Raw genomic sequence first — 18,578 nt, 5'->3', positions numbered from 1 at the left:
TTAGTTGTAAACTATAACAACCTTTAATGTTGGCTGTAAAGTGCCACTGAAAGAAGTTCTACCAAGAAATAAAAGAGAGAATATCTTGTATATAATAACAATATCACATGTCCCATAAGAGTGCGAGCATCACAGGGCATTTTCCTTTTTTTAATCAGTCTTTTGGTGAAGGCTGCTTTGCTTGCCCAGCGTCTAGTAGAGCTGCTCTTTCTCTCTCTTGGCAAGTTCCACGGGCACCAGTTTCTCTCTGCGCTGGCTCACCCTGCACAAGGGCGTCCTCACGTATTTCCTGCAGAAGCACAAAACCCGCACGTGTTGGCCACTGCAGGCAGCCGGCAGCGCGCTCTCCTTGCGGGACACACCGAGGGCAGGGATGGGGGCCCGGCAGGACGGCAGAGCACACCCCAGAGAGCCACCCCAGCGCCCGGGGTGCCCCGGGATGGATACCCTGGAATGCCCCGGGATGGATGCCCGGGATACCCCGGGATGGATGCCCGGGATACCCCGGGATGGATACCCCGGGATGGATGCCCCGGGATGGATACCCCGGGATGGATGCCCGGGATGCCCCGGGATGGATGCCCCGGGATGGATGCCCCGGGATGGATGCCCCGGGATGGATGCTCCGGGATGGATGCTCCGGGATGGAAGCCGCGGCGGCTGCCGGCGCTGCCCCGCCTGCCCACGCGGGGGCGGCCCCGCCGCACGCTCCGCCCGCAGCGCCCGCGCAGCGCCGGCTCCCGCTCCCGCTCCGGCAGGGATGGGTACCTTTCCCTAAGAGGAGGGGAAGGGACAGCCCGAGGGCCAGCGGCAGCACAGTGGTTAGTCCGTAGCTAATTAGTCTATAAACAAGCTCCTTCATGCCTGGCTGAATTGCAAATATTCTCCCGTAAGCTAAAAAGTACAAATACAGGATGATACTAAGTTGTTCACATATAATGAAGTGTCTAGACTCATAGGTTAGTTTAGGTCAAAAAAAGGCCTCTGAAATCATCAAGTCCAGCTGTTAACGGAACACTGCTCTCTTCACCATGGCACCATGTCCCCAAATACCAGTCTAGATAATTTTTGAACATCTCCGGGGGTGGTGATTCCACCACTTCCCAGGGAAGCCTCTTCCAACACCTTACCCACCCTTTCAGTAAAGATTTTTTTCCTAATATCCAATTTAAGCCTCCCCTGATGCAATTTGAAACTGTTTCTTCTTGTTCTGTCACTTGTTGCTTGGGAGAAGAGACTGACCCTCACCTGTCTACAGCATTTAGTAAAGACACAAGAAAAGCTCATCTACAACAGCTATCAAAATCCACATGGAGTCTTGAAGCGACATCTAGAACAAGCCAATCTCAAATACAGGATCTCTCCCTCCCATTTTCTGCATACAACCCAAAACACACAGTCCTAAATGCAAGATCAGAGTCACCCTCCCATCCAGGAATGCCAGACAGCAAAAGTGCTGGGGAGCCAGGCTTGGCTGCGTGTCCTCAAAGGGGTGCTCAAAACCCACCTTGCCTTTAGGGCCAGTCCTTCAGCACCAACAAAATGTTTGGCTGGCAGCTGAGATCAACATATGCGAGCTCAAGCCTTGAGAGAATCAGAATTTTCCTTTAGTTTCCCTTTTTTCCCCAATAGTTTCCTTTTTTTCAATAGTTTAATTTTTTTCCAATATGTGGCGCTGAAAGGCTTTGTCCCTCTGACACTTGGGGGATGCAGTCACATGCTTGGTACTTACTGTTTAGCTAGTTCCATGGATATTTGCTCCAAAGAGCATCCTTTTGTCTCTGGTATAAACATGATAACAAAAGCCAGTGATGCTAGACTCATTATTGTGTAAATGAAGCACACCCAGGACAAGCCAATGAGCTCTACAAAGGAAGAAAACATATCTTTTTTAATTTTCAAATACTGCAATTTTTCTTCCTGTTGCTGTGTTTTATAGGATACAGCCCCTGATGCACAGGAGAAGAAGCCAGGCTGCTATTCTCAGCTCACATATATTGAAAAAGAAGAGTGGCTTTGCTTTTTCTGATACTCCTTAAGAAAGAAAATTAACGCTTTCATATTGGTCCACTTAGCATGAACCTATTGTTTATTTTATTTGCAATCACTCTGCATGAAAACAGTGAGTAGCCATTGTTACTGGTTTGTGGGAAGGCAGTGGGGATCATGAGTGCCTTGGATTTTTGCCTGGGTCTGGTTTTGGTGCACATTCTTTCTTGGAGTAATTCCAAGCATTTTTCACACTATTACAGTTGTCTCCAGCTAATCCTCGCCACCTGTCAGTGCCCAGCATTTCCACTGAGAGTCACGGGTGCTGTGCCAGAAAGTGATCCGAAAGTGAACTCTTAGTGGGGCCATCCAAGAACTGGTGGTCTTCTGAGCCTACAGTCCGGGGGCAGGTAGATCCTCAGGCCAAGGGATGCACTCTGCAGCCCCTGGGAAGTAGAGCGTGTGCTGCAGTCCCCTTACCCTTTTCCCTGCTAAGATAAACCTGGGCAGCTGAGACATTTGCCAGTTGTGTCATGAGCTGAAAATTGCAGCTGAAGCTTCTGATCCAGCTGATACCTCTGCATCAGCACCTATGTGCAGATGCTGCTGGCCACTGTGACCTCCACATGTATTCATCTGACAATAGAATTCCCAATCCTGCCTTTCTGCCATAGACGAGGAATGGATGTTTTCCTGTACTTACACTTTCATAAATCCAGATTAGACCCAGTTAAGCCAAGGGAGTTACTGGGGCTTTACAGTCTGTGAAACTGAGACCAGGATAACAGAGAGATGTACAGTAACAAGTAACGCTGCACGACAAGAGGGGACCTCCCGGTGAAACAGCTGACACTCAGCACCTGAGGTCTGCACCAGGTGGTTTTGGAGACATTTCCTTAGGAATAACTCAGGTCTGGTCCAAGGACTGAGCAAGTGATGGCAGCCAGACTGCCTACAATATGCATTTTCTTGTTTGGTTTTGTCCAAAAGCTTGTGCAGTTCAGTGATGCAAACTAATGGGCAGTGAGTGGGAGTAACTGGATGGTTTCCTTTTGAAGAAGACTCTTGATCCAATTAAAGTGAGAGTGTGAGCACAGTGAACTTTACCTGTCCTATTTTTCCTAGTTTTAATCAAGATAGTACTCAGGATAGAGGATGTGGTTTTTTCTTTCTCTCTCTCTTGCTTTTGTGTTTTTGTTTTTCTTTTTTGGAAAGAAAATGCAAGTGGGTGAAACCAATTTTAGTAATAGATCATACTCATTTTCAAATTTGTCTTGAAAAACATCTAACAGGGTGAAAACTGCGTTGATTTCTTGTGAGTTGATTGTCTGCCTCTGTCAGAGAGTAATGTAAACTTAAGGGAAAGCTGGAACTTCTACTCTCTTCTATATTTTGATTTTCAGCATGTATTTTTGTCACAATAAGACTGAAAACTAAAATTTGCAAAGCCTCATACAATATAAAATTAAAAAATTAATTTGCTAATCAGTAAATATAAGCATTTAACCTTCCCCTTTGATTATCATCAAATTAGAAGTCATACATGGTAGTCTTCTACATTCTTACATTCAAATGTGAAAGACTTTAACCTCACAAAGACATTTTTTTCTAAAGAAAATTTTCTGAAAGCCGAGACATTCCTGTGAAAAGGAATGAATTAAATGGGATTGTGTTTAAAAAAAAGTCTGATCAGAAAAGCTGTGGTCTGATCTAGAACAGAACTCGCATTGATTTCAGAAGATGCAGGACTTAATCCTAAACATTATGTATTTTCAGCCTACCAAGGCAATGGTGTTTTTAAGACCCGAGTTTCCCAGCCTGTGGAGTGGATGTGCAAGGTCTGACAGCAGCACTGTGGGGCTGAAGTTACTGGCACAAAGATGTGGTGGGAATGGTGAAGTTACATCGACCCCTAAACAGAGACCTTGTCTCCTGGGCTTTCACAGCTGCAATTTTGGCAATGCTTTTGTATAAGAGAGACTTATTTTGCCCACTGGGAGAATATCAACTTGGAAGGACACAGAAAAATCTTACCAGTTACAGTCAAAAACGTCAAGGAGATGAGGAGGTTTATACCCCAGTTCATGCTAGATGTCAAAGCCATGGCCCGTCCTCTGATCCCACCAGGGAAAATCTCACTCAGGACCAACCAGGACACTGAAATACAAGGAAAGAAATGTTTCTTTGGAAGGATGACTCTCCTTGCTATAAGTCTAGGTAGTCCATGGATTCAGGTGAGGCCACCTGAAAGAATAAGTTGATTTTCAGGGGTTAGATTTGTGAGGACCCCCATTCTGCAGGCAGCACATGCAGCAATCAGCATCACCTGAGGTCACCATCCCTTCATCTCTGCCCAGTGGGTGCCTGAGCCAGTGACAGGTGGCACTGGACTGGGGAGGTGAGCTCTGACTGCACATCTGGGTATTAAAGCAAGTTCTGACTAAATAACTCTCGAGTGACATAACACTAATGGAAGTGGGGCAGCAAACCAAAGCAATCTTCAGCCTCAGAGGGGCACTGTGTGTTTATGCCACCTTATAAATCAACCTGCCACACTGAACTATGCTTGCTATTCCAGCTCTCTGCTGCACATAAATGAGATTGCTGAGGTATAAATGAAGAGAGAGGAACTGATTTTTGACTCCTTCATATCACGTCACACCACACCACAGGTGATGTAAATGCTGGTGCTGCTAGCTCCCAAAGCAAATTCAGACATGAAGAGCTGGCTCTGTAATCACCTTGATAGCAAGAGGGAAAAAAAAAAAAAGACACATTTTTGTACTGTTCCTGATTATCAGAAAACAAATGAACAAGAACCCATACACAAACAAACCCAAAGCCCAGCTAAAAACCTGCTCCACCCTCTCCTTTTGTTGACAAGCAAGATGCATTAGCAAGAGGTTGCTGCATGGAGAGGCTCTGGGTTAGCAGGTGACTGGCACAAGAGCAGCAAGGTACACATGGCTGAGCTGTGTCTTCAGGCCCTTGGCCATTATAAATCACTCATCTGTGCTGTTATTTCTGCAAAATTACAGATAGGAGTCTACCCAGAACACTAGCACTGGGCAGTCTAAAAGATACATTCTAAAACCAAGCTCCTCTATGTCCAAGTGTGTTTCACTGGTAAAGGTAGGAAAAAAAAGGTTGTCCAGGAGGAAACTAAAAAAGCTGAAATGGGGAAAAAACCCCTGAGTTTAGAGTCAACAGAGCACATTTGAGCAAATTCTAGATTTCGTAGTACCATAGATTTGAATTTTTTTTTTTGTGGATTTGGCCCAGATTTTTATATTTCTTAAAGAAAAAGCTTTTAAAAGCTTCACTCCTGCCATGGGAGTGAACAGAAGAGTGATAATTTTTTTACAGAGAATCAAGACCACACTTCATAATGGCCTAACCCTGTTGGGCACAGTCAAGTGGCCCACTTGAGGACCTGAAAAGCAAAGCAGCAAGTAATCAAGAGGCAAAGGAGCCGTTCTGAGGTGTGCATTCACAGCCCCTACAGCTCATCTCCACAGGACAGCCTGCCAGCCAGCACACAAGCTCGGCCGCAAAAAGAGTTACACACCAAAAACTGGCAAAAGAGATATTTACTGTCACATTAGAATTAAAATAAAGATTGAAGGAATCCAAAACCACTTTCTGCAGGGCATAAACCAACCTCCAGGAACAAAGCAGTGCTCTGGGCACTGGAGGACAGCTCATGCTGCAGCTAAAATGTGTGGCACTGCAGCAACTCCAATACCATGCAGTTTTCCAATGACAGACTGGCCCTTTCAGCCTAACTGATAATTTGTCTGGAGGTTTGAATGGTGTTGTTTTCCTGTTAAGAAACCAAAATACTTGAGGATCTGCATCAGCTGTAATAGTGGTTAGCTGCTTTTATTGCAACCACTTATTTAGTACTGACAGATGCCTCCAAAACACCAGGACTGTTCTTCAAGTCTGCTCATGGTAGCTACACCCGCTAGCATGTCCCTGACCTCTGCCTAGCTGGCAAGGAGCAGATAGGCTCATTCCCCAGGGAGAAAGAGCAGTGGTAGAAATCTGACACTACAGTCTGTTTACTCCTTTCCCCAAGCTGAAGCAGCAATAACCATCGATTCTTTGCTTTTAGCACCTCTCTGGGATTGTGTTTACTATTTGTACCTTTGCCAAAAAGCAGCAGCTGCTGTAGGTATGGCAGGGATGTGACTTGCTCTGGGAAGCCAGCAGCTAGGTTCAGGCTCCCATTCATAATGACTGCTCTTCCTTCCTTCTGTGCTGTGCACACAGCACTGCAGACATTTAACCTTCACACTCCCAAAGTCCCTGCCAAGCCACCCCTGTGCTCTGCCTTCACCAGCCTGAACAGTGGCATTCTACAGGGGAAATCAGCCTGTCCTTGAAAAGAGGATCCAAATACCACCCTCCACCCTCCAGCCCTCCATCCGCTGTGCAATCCAGCAGTATTCCCAAGGGATGCTGCGATAGCAATCACACCCTGTAGGTTTCAGTGTCCACTCCGGCCACCCCCAGCTGGTGGGAATGGATGGGAAAAGAGCTGGTGATCCCCAGGTGAGAGGTAGGTAAGAGATGAGGCTAAGCATGATTCTCTGTGCTCAATTCAACAACTGCAGGGCTTGTTGCTGCAGGCAGTAACTCACCTTTGCTGACCTGCAGTGTGTTGTGTGTTGACAGCAGTTAAGAAAAACTGTGCAGTTTAATGGTTCTTTATTATGGTACAATATAGAGAAAAGAACACACGCTGCAAATGCAGACAGAAATACTGCATTGGCTCAGAAAGCTTAACTGTTTCATTAAATATCACAGAAACTAGATGGCCTGATAGTCCATGCCCAAGTGGAAAGAGAAGAGGATTCAGATGTAATATACAGCCCCATGACCAGGATGGTGACATTCACCTCTAAACAAAGTCACAGGGGCTGTGCAAGCAGGAAGCAGAATAGTAATGGAAGATTTCAGCTAGTCCCATTAAGACTGAATAAATCATGCATAATTGAGCACAGTGCTGGGAGTACATTTTACATACCAGAGATGATGGTTCTGTTAAGCACTTTGTTGGATATTTAATGAGAGAATAAAAGGCAAATTGTGCTTCAGTGCTGAGCCTGGGTAGTTCAAGATGCAACCATGACCAAGATGCTCTGTTACACTGGTTATAACATTCAATTTAATTTACACTGGTTTAACATTCAATATTCTTGTAGAAAGGGAAAAGCCAAGAGCCTACCACATTTTGTTTTGAAAGGAGAACAATATTAACATAAGCCTCCTTTCTATAAAGATCAGAGTAAGGCCTTCAGTGGTGCTCTGGAGAAAGTTTAAACTACATGGTTGAAGGCTTAAAATATACATACAAACAAATGAATGAGAAATAGCACAGATAAACTACTGAATGGAGAAAACTGTTAGAAATAGGAAAGTGCCTTTAGAAAAGGCATACATTGTGCCCAGACAAAGAAAACACAGTATGACTGCTGAAATGTTACTTGCAGTATCATCATCAGGCAGCCAAGTGTTTTGAGTGTGCTGGCTGAGAGGATGAGAGGCCAGGGACGGAGGCAGTGACATCCCAGGATTAAAGAAACATTCCACTGGGATGCAGGAAGGGATCACTCTGCTAGACTGTACCGAGCTCCTAGCTGGAGCTAGGATAAAGCTGACTAATATCAGCTGGAAAGGGGGATGGGTACAGTGTCTTCTAAAAAGAGTCCTAAGGAAAACCATGTCATTTTGAAAGAGTTAAGGAACATGGGGTAAGACACAAATGAGACACTGTGCTTTTCCGTCTCAAAGAGCTTTGGTGAAGTGTTTGGGATAGAAGAGCAGCGAGCTTAGTCACATCCTAAAAGATACAAACTAAGAGATTCTGAGTGAAATTACCAGATACAGCAGTTAGGTGAGGCAGAAGGATATGCTTTTTCACACAATGTGTATTTCAGCCCTGGAACTCACTATCACAAGATACTTCCAATGTGAAAAGTATTGGTCAGTTAAATCATTAAATGCTGGGTGTCAAACATTTTTTCTCCACATGTGTGAAAAAAAGATCCATCCAGAACTATTGTTCACAAGAGTAAAAATAATTCCTCAATATTTTTCTTGAAGTTTTCTAAATTACAGATAGGCAGAAGGCTAACTGTGCATGCTGCATGGGCCTCTTCTTCTGCATTGTCTCTCAGCACTTGTTATTGGCCGGAGGTTTTATGGTTGGAGGCAGGGTAACACACTGATTAAGTGGACTTTTTGTTTGAGCCAACATGGCCAAACTAATGAACTTTATACCTGGGCTGTAAGCAAAGAAACGTCTCAAACTTCATGTGACATCTTCCTTCCTTACTTCCTTATTTCCTTACTTCCTTACTTTACTGCTATGAAGTAAATAAATTTTTAAAAGAGAAAATAACATACATCAGAGAAGCAGAAAAATCTGAGAATAACTGAGAAATACTGTGAGCTTGAGGGTGCTCAACATTCAAGTGAGGCACATGAATGAAAAACGTCCTTGTTTTGACCTTTTCCTGCCAGGAGGTAGAAGTAAATTGGAAGCTGCTCAGCAGCTCTTATTAGTGAAATACTAGATTCCCTTGGTATTAATTTGTTGCTTGGCAATTTTTTTCCTGTACCTGCATTGTGTGAGATCAAATTCTTTATGGTGAGATTCAGAAAATGGCCATTGCAAGACCTGAAAGAATTCAGGTTTCTCAGGTATAAACTCTGGAAAGTGATTAATTGGACTTACAGCTTAGGAAGGAAGTGGGCAGAAGTACTTTAGATTTTGAAAAGGAGGACTGGGTTGTTAACAAAACAAGGTCCAAGCAAAGATAAGGAAGATATGAAGTAACACAGACAGACCATCTAAGAGTGTGTAACAAATGATCAGAGCTAGGGAAGGATGCAAACAAGTCACTGCAAAGCTGCCATGAGATGGCGGGACTTGGCTAATGACTGGCTTTGCCAAGACCAGAGTTTTATTCCAGGCTTATTAAACCCAACAGGTTTTTCATTTTCCTGGCTTCTGGCTTTGCTGGGTATTACCAGAAAGAGCCAGGTGGCCAACCACTTCCCACTAAAGGCCAGGTTCAGCTGATCTTGATTTCAAAGGGCACGTTGTGCCATCAAGGGGGATGGCAGGAGCCTTCAGAGTGGGTGCTGGTGGTGAGGTGTGTGCCTGTGAGGACACTGGGACAGAGCTGGGCTTGGGGGACACATGTGCTGCTGTCACACACCAGCACTGTCCCAGCACGGCTCCAAGCACCCACATAATGTAACTCTGGAAAAGGCTTTCACAGAAGATCCAGTGGAAGTCATCTGGGGGTCTGGCAAAAGTGAGGGATGCTTAAACTGGAAAAAGGAGAGTGTAGGAGGGAATTGGTCATTTTCCAAAGCAGATAAAGGAGATATTACACACAAAAGGTGGACTTACACTCTGCCCCACAGTTTTGTAGATGATTGTGACTGGTGTTAAAAATCTCTGACTTTGCTTAACAAGAGACATCTTTCTTTCTGCCTCTGCCCCATAATATGAAACTGAAGTGGCTGCTCAAAATTAATAACTGGCAAACATAGAGCAAATGTGCAGCTGTATTGCTTTGGAGAGCTGTAAGCTGCCAGCAGGGAGCCAGCCTGACAGGGTCAAGTCCTACCCTGTATGTGCCCATCAAAAGGAGTGGAATTACTGTATTGCTGTGAGATGGGGAGTCAGGAGAAGCCTCAGCTTATCTTACACCTCTGGCTGCATCCTGATCTCTGCAGATGAAGGCTATAAATATAAATATGTACTTTATTAATACTATGGCTGCCAAGGTGTTTCTCTCCAAGCAACAGACTACTGGTTACAAGATACCCGATGCCACTGATGATCCAGAAGGAGCTGACGTGGTGTGTGGCAAATCTAAATTCTTTTTCTTTTCTTCTGGTACACCACAATTCTATTTCTATTGGCTAACCCTTTAGGCTGATTCCTTGGAGTAACATTATTAGGACAAGTGGGATTTAATCCTTTTTTTCCCTGAGGCTGTATCAGAGTGCATAAAAATTGTTGCCCAGTGTTTGTGCTATTTGCATCACTATCTAATAGATGAGTTGAGCACTCCCATGTGGTTTTTTAAGGAGCCTTGTGGTGGACCACTGAAATCACTCATGCCTCCTCCAGTTTATTATAGAGCAGCAGGAAGGGTTTGAAGGAAGATAGTGATTCCAAAGCATTACCTCCATCATCTGTGCTCTGGGCCACTTGAGAAGGTGGGCAGTGAGATGCAATTCACATCTGATTTTCTTAGCTATCCTTCCTCCCTTAACCTTCTCAACAGTGGTGCTGCTTTTTAATGATTTTTTTTGTTTGTTTTACTATTCAAATTTTCATCTCCATGAACTTGAAAGAAATGGATCATATGGGCTTTCCTTTTAAATGCAAGGTGTTCAATATATTCTTAAAAATGTTTGCAGTGGTCCTCAATTACTGTCCATTTTCATCTGCAAAAAATAGTCACAAATGAGATTTTAGAGGTGATTACTGGGCAAAAAGCAATAGATATATAAGGATCTAGAAATGGTAGAATTCTCTTAGTTAATGTGATTTGTAGACTATCCTGCCCAAGAAAAGTGCTCAGCAGAAAATCTATCAGTAGAATTGTCCTGTTTCAGCTGGTAGAGAATCCCTTTGCTTCTGAGTAGCTGGTACAGTGCTCTGTTTTGGATTTGGTATGAGAACAATGTTGATAACACACTGATGTTTTAGTGTGCTGCTGAGTAGTGCTTTACCCTAAATGAAAGACTTTTCAGTTTCCTATGCCCAGTTTTCCATTCCCAGTGAGTAGGCACCCAAGAATGTGGGAGGGAGCATGGCCAGGACAGTTGAAAGGAACTGGCCAAAGGAATATTCTATACTATATATAGAATCTATATTCTATTCTAGAGCATCATGCCCAGATTATAAACTGGGAAGAGTTGGCTGGGAACCACTGATCACTGCTCAGGAACCACTGATCACTGCTCAGGAAAAGTCTGGCCATCAGTCAGTGGGAGGTGAGCAATTGTGTTGTGCATCATTTGTTTCTCTTGGTTTTCATTCCTCTCCCTCTCTGCCTCTTCCCTTTTCATCATAGTCATTGCTATTATTGTTATAATCATTATTATAATTAGAATTATTCTTTTTGTTTGTTTATTTCAATTATTAAACTGCTCTTAACTCATGAGGTTTAACTTGTTTTTCTCCAATTCTCCTCCCTAGTGGGCAAGGGGCAGGGGAAAGTGTGAGCCACCAGCTGTGAGGTACTTAGCTACCAGCTGAAGTTAAAAAAGAAGAATGTATCATAGCCTTGCTGTTGGCAGATATGGTAATAGTGTGTACCTCTTTTCAGGTACCCTAAGAAAAGTTGTTTTGAACTGATGTGTGAGATGACAATTCTGTTTGCAACTGGATACCACAGTCACCTTTTCTCTCATCCTTTGTTATGCAGACACTCAAATTCTCCCATCAAGACAGAACCACGTGCAGAGTGGCAGAAAAGAAAAGAAAAAGAGAGAAAAAGGAAAAATTTTTAAAAGCTTTCAAGGGAGAATATGCTTACTATAATAAAACACATACTGCCATCCAAAAAAAGGCCTTTTAATTAAAACCTGAAATATGTATTCCTGTTTGTGGGTGTTTATTTGTTCAGAATACTGAATCCAGGATAATCCTTTGAGGCATTTGCAGAGGAATGACTGCAGAAGCCAGAAGCCCTAATTCATGAGGAAGTTCTGTGTGAATTAGTTCAGCTTATCACATATTTCTCTTCTACAAAGTATGCAGAGGAGAAATTACCCAGTTGGGTGAATAACCCTGTTTTTCCAGTACCCAAGGGCTACTGGTGGTCTTTGAGGGGTTGCACAGCAGAAAAAACCTGTTGTGACACAGCAACTGGGGACAATTTAGGCTTTGCTCTTGAAAATCAGAGATTTTATTTGTGCACATGCCTCACAAAACTTCCAGTAGAAAGGATAAGCAATGTTTTACAACAGTGACTTATTTAGTGAGCAGCCTGCAGTGATCCAGGCTTTTTTAAGTTCCTCACAGGAAATGGCTGCCCGTGCTTTGCTTTGGTTGCTGCTGGAGGAAGGCAGTGAGGAGGAAGGTGTGAAGGCTCTGTGTTTAACCTCCACAAAGTGTCTTTTAGTTCTGTTTCTTCCATAAGAGTTTTCTGCACTTAGGGTTGATTTTCCAATGCAGCAGAAGCTGGGTGCCCTCCTGCATGATCTTTCCCTTTGAGAAAATCTTCCTGGCTTTCCTCCCAGAGCTCAGTGTGGCACAGGAACTTGGATGCCATGGGAGAAACAGTCTCCTGCCTCCATGCACTGACTTACCATGCTCTCTGTGCTTTGGCTTCACCTTCCTCAGCAGAGCCAGTAAGTCATGTGATGATTGATTACACATTTTTACTTTTTCAGCATAACTATTTCCTCATACTTTATAGTACCTGTTTTAGTTTCATGAATTTTACAAGTGAAATAAAATACTGACTTTGCACTTGAAGTCCTACTGACAGTTTTAGTTTCTGCACAAAGCTGGCCCAAGATTAGCTTGCCTCTAAAAAATTCTCCCCCAGCCCTCCTTCCTAAAGGAAACTGGATTTTATGAAGCTTGACAGATGACCTGCAAACATTTTACTGATTTCAGTATCAAAAGGATCTTGTCTCCTAGAACATGGTTAAGGAAACCAATATGAGCTAAACTTTAAAACTGTGCATAATTTTAAGCACAGGCTCCATTTCCCTTATGCAATGCCTTTGTGTCAATGGGTTTACTAACGTAGAACTATTAGTAAAGAGGTATTTACACTATGCAGAGCACCAAGCTCAGGATACTGAATCAAATCCCTCTTTATGTGGAGCATAATATGCCAAGCCACAGGAAGTCACCTACCTTTTCAACAGCAGATTGAACCACTGTCATTGCAGAGACACAGGAAGAGTGGCTGGGGCATGGTGTGGTCTCTCCCTCTTTTCACAGCAGCCAGGGCTCTGTCTCTCAGAAGGCAAAGCCTTTGGCCTGATCCACCAAGACTTTCCCTCATTAACATATTAGAGTCACAAACAGGAACACAAATGTCAGTGAAAATCATGTTTCTGATTTCAGATGCATTTCAATATACAGTTTAAATTCAGTCTTGGGGATGAAATATAATAACATAATAAAACAATTAAGAAGCTCCCACTGACATTCCCATGTCTCATTATCATAAAAGCAATTTTTCCTTCTTGTGACCTTTTTGACACTTACAAAAGCCTCCCAAATTTGTAGGTTTTATCAAGTGAGATAAGACAAACCTATTCATTTTATATTTTAGAAAGCACCCTCTGCAATTTGGAATCCTAGAATTAATATCCAGCTATCCAAAAATATCTTAAATTGGCTTGCACTTCACTACTACTAATCAGCCTTTGAAAAGGCAAACCTATTCTGGGATAGTTTGATGTGTTAACAAGAGGTTCCAGATAAACTTTATCTGGGGCAGGGAAATAGGGAGATGTGGGCAATTTACAACCATTGCTTTATTTTTCATTTTGGTATGCCTTGTCTTTCTACTGCAGCTTGGTAGTACAGACAGTATGAAATAGAGGCCATGTGAGGCAGCATTTGAATAGCCCAGGAATGATGAACTAGATAAGCATGTGGAGTGTCATATTCAAACCACATGGATGCAGGCATTAAAAGACTATTCAGTACAAAAAAACAGTGCTAGGAATCTTGTCATAAAACAAAGAATCCAAGATATTTTTTTTTTATTATCTGAAATAGGACTTTCTGTACTGTTTCTCAGTGAAACATGCATATTCCCAAGGTTTATTATCTTCATTAAATTCCAACATAGCATTTAAGCACTGGATTGGTTTTGAAAACTTGATTTAGTCCCTACCACTCTCCCATTTTCCAGAGTAAACCACAAAAAATCATAAAATTTATGCTTCTAATTTCTGTGAATTTTAAGGTCAGGGCACAGCTGCTGGGAAAATGTAGAAACTCAAAAATAAAACATTGTAAACAAATGTCATGCAAGGCAATGTTGAGCATGAATGTCTGTTAAGATAAGATTCCTGTGCACTACAAATTAATATGACATGCTTTTAGAAGCCTGAAATACTGCTTTAATGTAGGAGATAGTGAGGTGAATTCTAGGTTTTGATCTGATTTTTTTACTGGTGTTTTCCAAGACAGTGCAAAACCATTAAGCACACAGTATTTCAAAACACAGGAACAGCCAACTAAATCCATAGAAGGTTCAGAATTTCCACACTAACAGTTCTCATTCCCACAAGATTGTCCAGTTTCAGGTCAAGCATTTGGTGGCCAAAATGAAGCCCAAGAGCATTAAGGGGCAGGGAAAAAGCATCCTATGCAATCTGGATTGTCAGGATGGCTGGAGGTATGACCTCTGTCATCGAGTCCCTGGGCTGTACAGTGTCATGTGTCAAACCAGCTGTTCTGGGTTTTGTTACAGATGCATTTAGTGACTGAGGTGAAAGACATGTAAAGGTTCAGCCTTTAACTGTGTTAGTGAATCTACTCAGGTAGCCAGTTAATCTAACAATCACAGGACCAAAGACAAAGGGATTATATTTGCCTCCAGTATAATTCTCTGGGCTTTATGGCAGTGTTCCAGCTCTGAATCTTGCCTTGATTAATCCAATAAAACACATAGAGAGAAACCACCACAAACCACTCAAAACTGTATAAGAAAGACAGTGATGGATTGATGATGGATTTACTTCCTTCTTCACCTCTATGAATTTCACTTTTCTTGTGAACCTTGCAGCTTTCTTCAAACCTCCTTGATCTTTCTTGCCTGATCCTTCTTCTCAATTTTCTCCAATACTGTTTTAAAGCTGCATTTAAATGACTCCAACAGCTCGCAATAAGACGTAGAGAAAACATGTGGGTTTTTACATGGGAATAGAATAGAATAGAATAGAATAGAATAGAATAGAATAGAATAGAATAGAATAGAATAGAATAGAATAGAATAGTTCAGTACAAAGGGACATACAATGGTCATCTAGTCCAACTGCATGACCACTTCAGGGCTTACCAAAAGTTAAAGCATACTACATGTGGAATGCTGTCTAATTTAGTTTCCCAGTCATCCTAAAGTTCCTTTAACAGCCAGTAAAGAAGGGAGCATTGTGCCAAAGGAAAGGTCACAGATTTCACAGGTTTCACAGAATATGCTAAGTTGGAAGGACCCACAAGGATCATTGAGTCCAACTTTTAAGTGAGTGGCCTGTACAGCGATTGAACAGAGGCTGAACCCACAACCTTGGTTTTATTCACACCATGCCCTGAGTAAGAGAGCAGGGGTCTGAAAGTCCCACGTTGGTGAAGAAAATATCAGCCTTTGTTGATAATCTGAGGAATCTGGCTCCTGCATCAGTTGGATTCCCAAACACATTGAAACATCTGTTCCATTTTAGGTACAAATTATCTCAGTTTTAAAGTATTCATTCAAGCTGATATAAATTTAACTCAGATATACTCAATATGGCAAATCTGCCTAGGTTTAAACTAGAAATCGACATCTATCATCCTAAACTACACTTTCATCAGTAAAAATTTGCTCTTAAGGTGTGCCCTCTCTAGAGGCTTGTCTTTACCAACTTCTCTGCACAGGTTTTGCTCCTCCCAGGGCTGATGATCCACACAGAGAGCTCCCACAGCAGCAAGATGGTGCATCACAGTAAGGCTTGCTGGAGACCACAGTCCCTGCACCATCTTGGGGGAGCTCAGCCTGGTGGGCACAAAGCCACAACCCTGGGTCTTTCATGTGGGAGGAATTTAACCAGTGTGAAACTAGTAAAACATGAAGGCAGGCTTGGTGGCCTGCCAGCCTTGCCTGCATTAGAATAAAGATAGTGACTGTAGTGACTACAAGCCCCTGTTTTGTTCACCTGTGTTTATCCTCTCTTGTGCCTGCTCCAACAACTTTGAATCTGCCTGCTCTAAGTGCCTCTGCATCCACACAAGGAGAGAAGGGAGATGTTAGGGATCCCCAAATGCAGGAGGAGCATTAGTCTGAGGTGGTTATGAGTGGCTGAGAGTCCATCAGAGAGTCATCCTGGGAGGAAGTGCTGTCCTCAAAACTGCAATTTCCTGATTTTGTGGGTCCTGTGCTTGCCCTCCCCTCGTACAAGGTCTGCAGACACACTTTGTATCCACTGAGAGTCTGGACCTCACAGCCCTGGGCACTGGTGTGCTGCTCCCAGCAGTCAGCTGGGTCTCCTGTTTTGTAGGTAATGTGCTCACTTCTGGAGCGAAGAAGAAAGAGTGATGAGCACATGATTTTTTTCCAGTTTTCTAATCAGAAATATTCACCTGATGGCTGAGGCTAGCAGATGGCTGCAGAGGCCATTATATCCCAGCCTGATAAGGCTTCCTGTGGATATTTAATTTCACTCTTTAACAGGTATTTAGCAATACCAAAGTACTGCCAACACTACAAGCACCCACTCATGGGAGCTATGATTCAATGGGACTGCAAAAGCAACATGGAAAATCAGGGTTTGCAATAAATTCTAAACCGCTCTTCCAAGACCTGGTTATACACTTGTTGACCATAAGTATGTTAAAAATACATGGATAGATAAATGTATTTCTTTGTGCCAAACCCTGAAACCCAGGAAACACTTCTCCAGCTGCAGACACTGACTTGCCTTTGGTGTGTTGTGCCCACAGGAATCTGAGTGTAAAGAAGGCTCTAAGTGCTTGGATCTGCAGCTCCAAGTTGTTGCCTGAAAGAGGAGTTTGTCTCCAAGAGAAGAGCTCTAGAGTTTATCCCTTGGCTCTGAAGAGCCACACAAAACTGGCAGCTGCTCTAGGACATGAAGTAATAGAACATCTTTGTCCCAGGTTGGCAGAGACATAAGTACCTTCAGACTTTTTACAACTAAGTTTTGGAGTTTTGAGGATGATTCATGTCATGAAATTGCCCCTCAGTCTCACTTGTAGGTGTTTTTGTGGATTTTCATCTGCATGCTCAGCATGAAATGCCATGAAGTCAGCAGAGCTGATGTGATTTGCTCCACCAGATTATCCCAAAGTTTATTGGCCAACTGCCTAAATGCTTTTGCAGTTACACAGAAATGTGTTTAAATGACTCACAGAGGAAGAGCTCTTGTGCAAGGCACCAATGCCATACATGCAGTCTAAATGCATACATTTGACATCCCTCTCTCATTAAAGGTGTTCCTCATTCCACACCAAAAAATCCTTGAGATGTTAATGGATTCCCTTGGACTTCACTCCCACAGTATGTGCAAAGAGGTACTGCCCAAGTCCTGTTTTGCTCACTTGCCTTTAATTTGCAAGAACAAATTCAGACTGGGAAAACAGACTTTCTGTTTGGTCCAGAATCAGTCGGCATTACTTGCTTCTCAGCCTAGCATTTCTTGGAGCCACGCTGACTTCTTTTTGATAAAGAACATTGCCTCTAGACCCCATTGCATCCTGCATACCTGTGTGTGGTGCTACTGTATTTCTTCCAGCTATTTACTGATGAGATCATCTCACTCAGGGGGATATGCAGGAAATATGGGGGAAGTTGTCCCTAGTTAGTATTTGATCATAAATGGTGCAAAAGGAGATGGTCAAGGCAGAAAAGCAGATCTTTGGTAATGGGTGAAATCTGATATCTGAATTTTGTTCACTGGGTCTGTGAGGAGAACAGCAGAGCTCTGGGCACCCACTCTGTTTCAGAGAGGCTATAGCTGCCCTTCAGTTGCAAACCAAGAGAACTCTTTTGCACATACTCTATCCAAACACAGGAATGCTATACTTACAGCCTTATTTTGGAAAATAAGTCTGACATCCCAGGAGCATGGCTTTCCTCGTTCTGGCATCCCTACATGTTGCACCACACACAGTGGTGAATGAAGGAAGTGAGACCTCTTTATGAGAAAGGACCTCTAGTTTTTGCCCCTCAAATGGTTTGAACAGAGCAATTGGCAAATTAGATGCCCTGAAACTATTTCAGTTAATACTGTGCCATTTAGTAAGTGTCCATGCATAGTAATAGCCCTGACTAGTTTATTTCTGTGTGTTCTTTATGTTAAATTAATTTCCAAGGTCACATTGAGTGATCACATTTTAGCCTGGGCGATGAACTGGTGATCTACCTCCACACCACGCTCGTCTCATCAGCCTGCGTTCATTGGCCCCTGTGAAAGGCACAGCACTGCTTCTGCCAGGCTCAGACTTCTCCCGTCCCTCCCCTGTCCACATGCAGCAGGTTCCAATGCTTCTCTCCACAAACATGTGCTGCAAACAACCAGGAGCCCTCTCTCACTCCTCATCCTCCACATGGGAGCCGGGAGTGGTTTCTTTAGGGCTCTGCAGGCATCATTCCCTCCTGAGAATGGCTGATCCTTGTTTGTCCTTTCTGACACACAGACAAAGGGTAACCCAAGACAAACGAGGGTGTCAAGCAAGCCCCCTTAGCTAATGACTGAATGCCTTGAAACACCTCTGCAAACACCCCAAGAGAAATGGCATGTGCTGTTCTGTGGTGTGATGCAACACTGATTTGTTGCATCTACAAAACGTCCTCATAATT

The 18,578-nt window shown here is 43.1% G+C and overlaps 1 protein-coding gene across 1 annotated transcript in view; it reads right to left on the bottom strand.

Annotated features, from left to right (window-relative positions):
• The window catches only part of SLC2A12 (solute carrier family 2 member 12), a 30,290-nt gene continuing 11,712 nt past the window's right edge, over positions 1–18,578 (bottom strand). Inside the window, exons 3-5 of the mRNA XM_036379295.2 lie at positions 4,024–4,146; positions 1,733–1,865; positions 1–289 (exon numbers count right to left, since the gene is read on the bottom strand). Of these exons, the coding sequence (XP_036235188.1) occupies positions 193–289; positions 1,733–1,865; positions 4,024–4,146 (353 nt within the window). The 3' untranslated portion in view covers positions 1–192. The remainder of the gene's footprint in view (positions 290–1,732; positions 1,866–4,023; positions 4,147–18,578) is intronic.

This window comes from Molothrus ater, chromosome 3 (assembly GCF_012460135.2).
Source record: "Molothrus ater isolate BHLD 08-10-18 breed brown headed cowbird chromosome 3, BPBGC_Mater_1.1, whole genome shotgun sequence".
Lineage (NCBI taxonomy): Eukaryota > Metazoa > Chordata > Aves > Passeriformes > Icteridae > Molothrus > Molothrus ater.
Note: the sequence above shows the minus strand (reverse complement) of the source record. Positions and strands in the feature narration are given on the sequence as shown.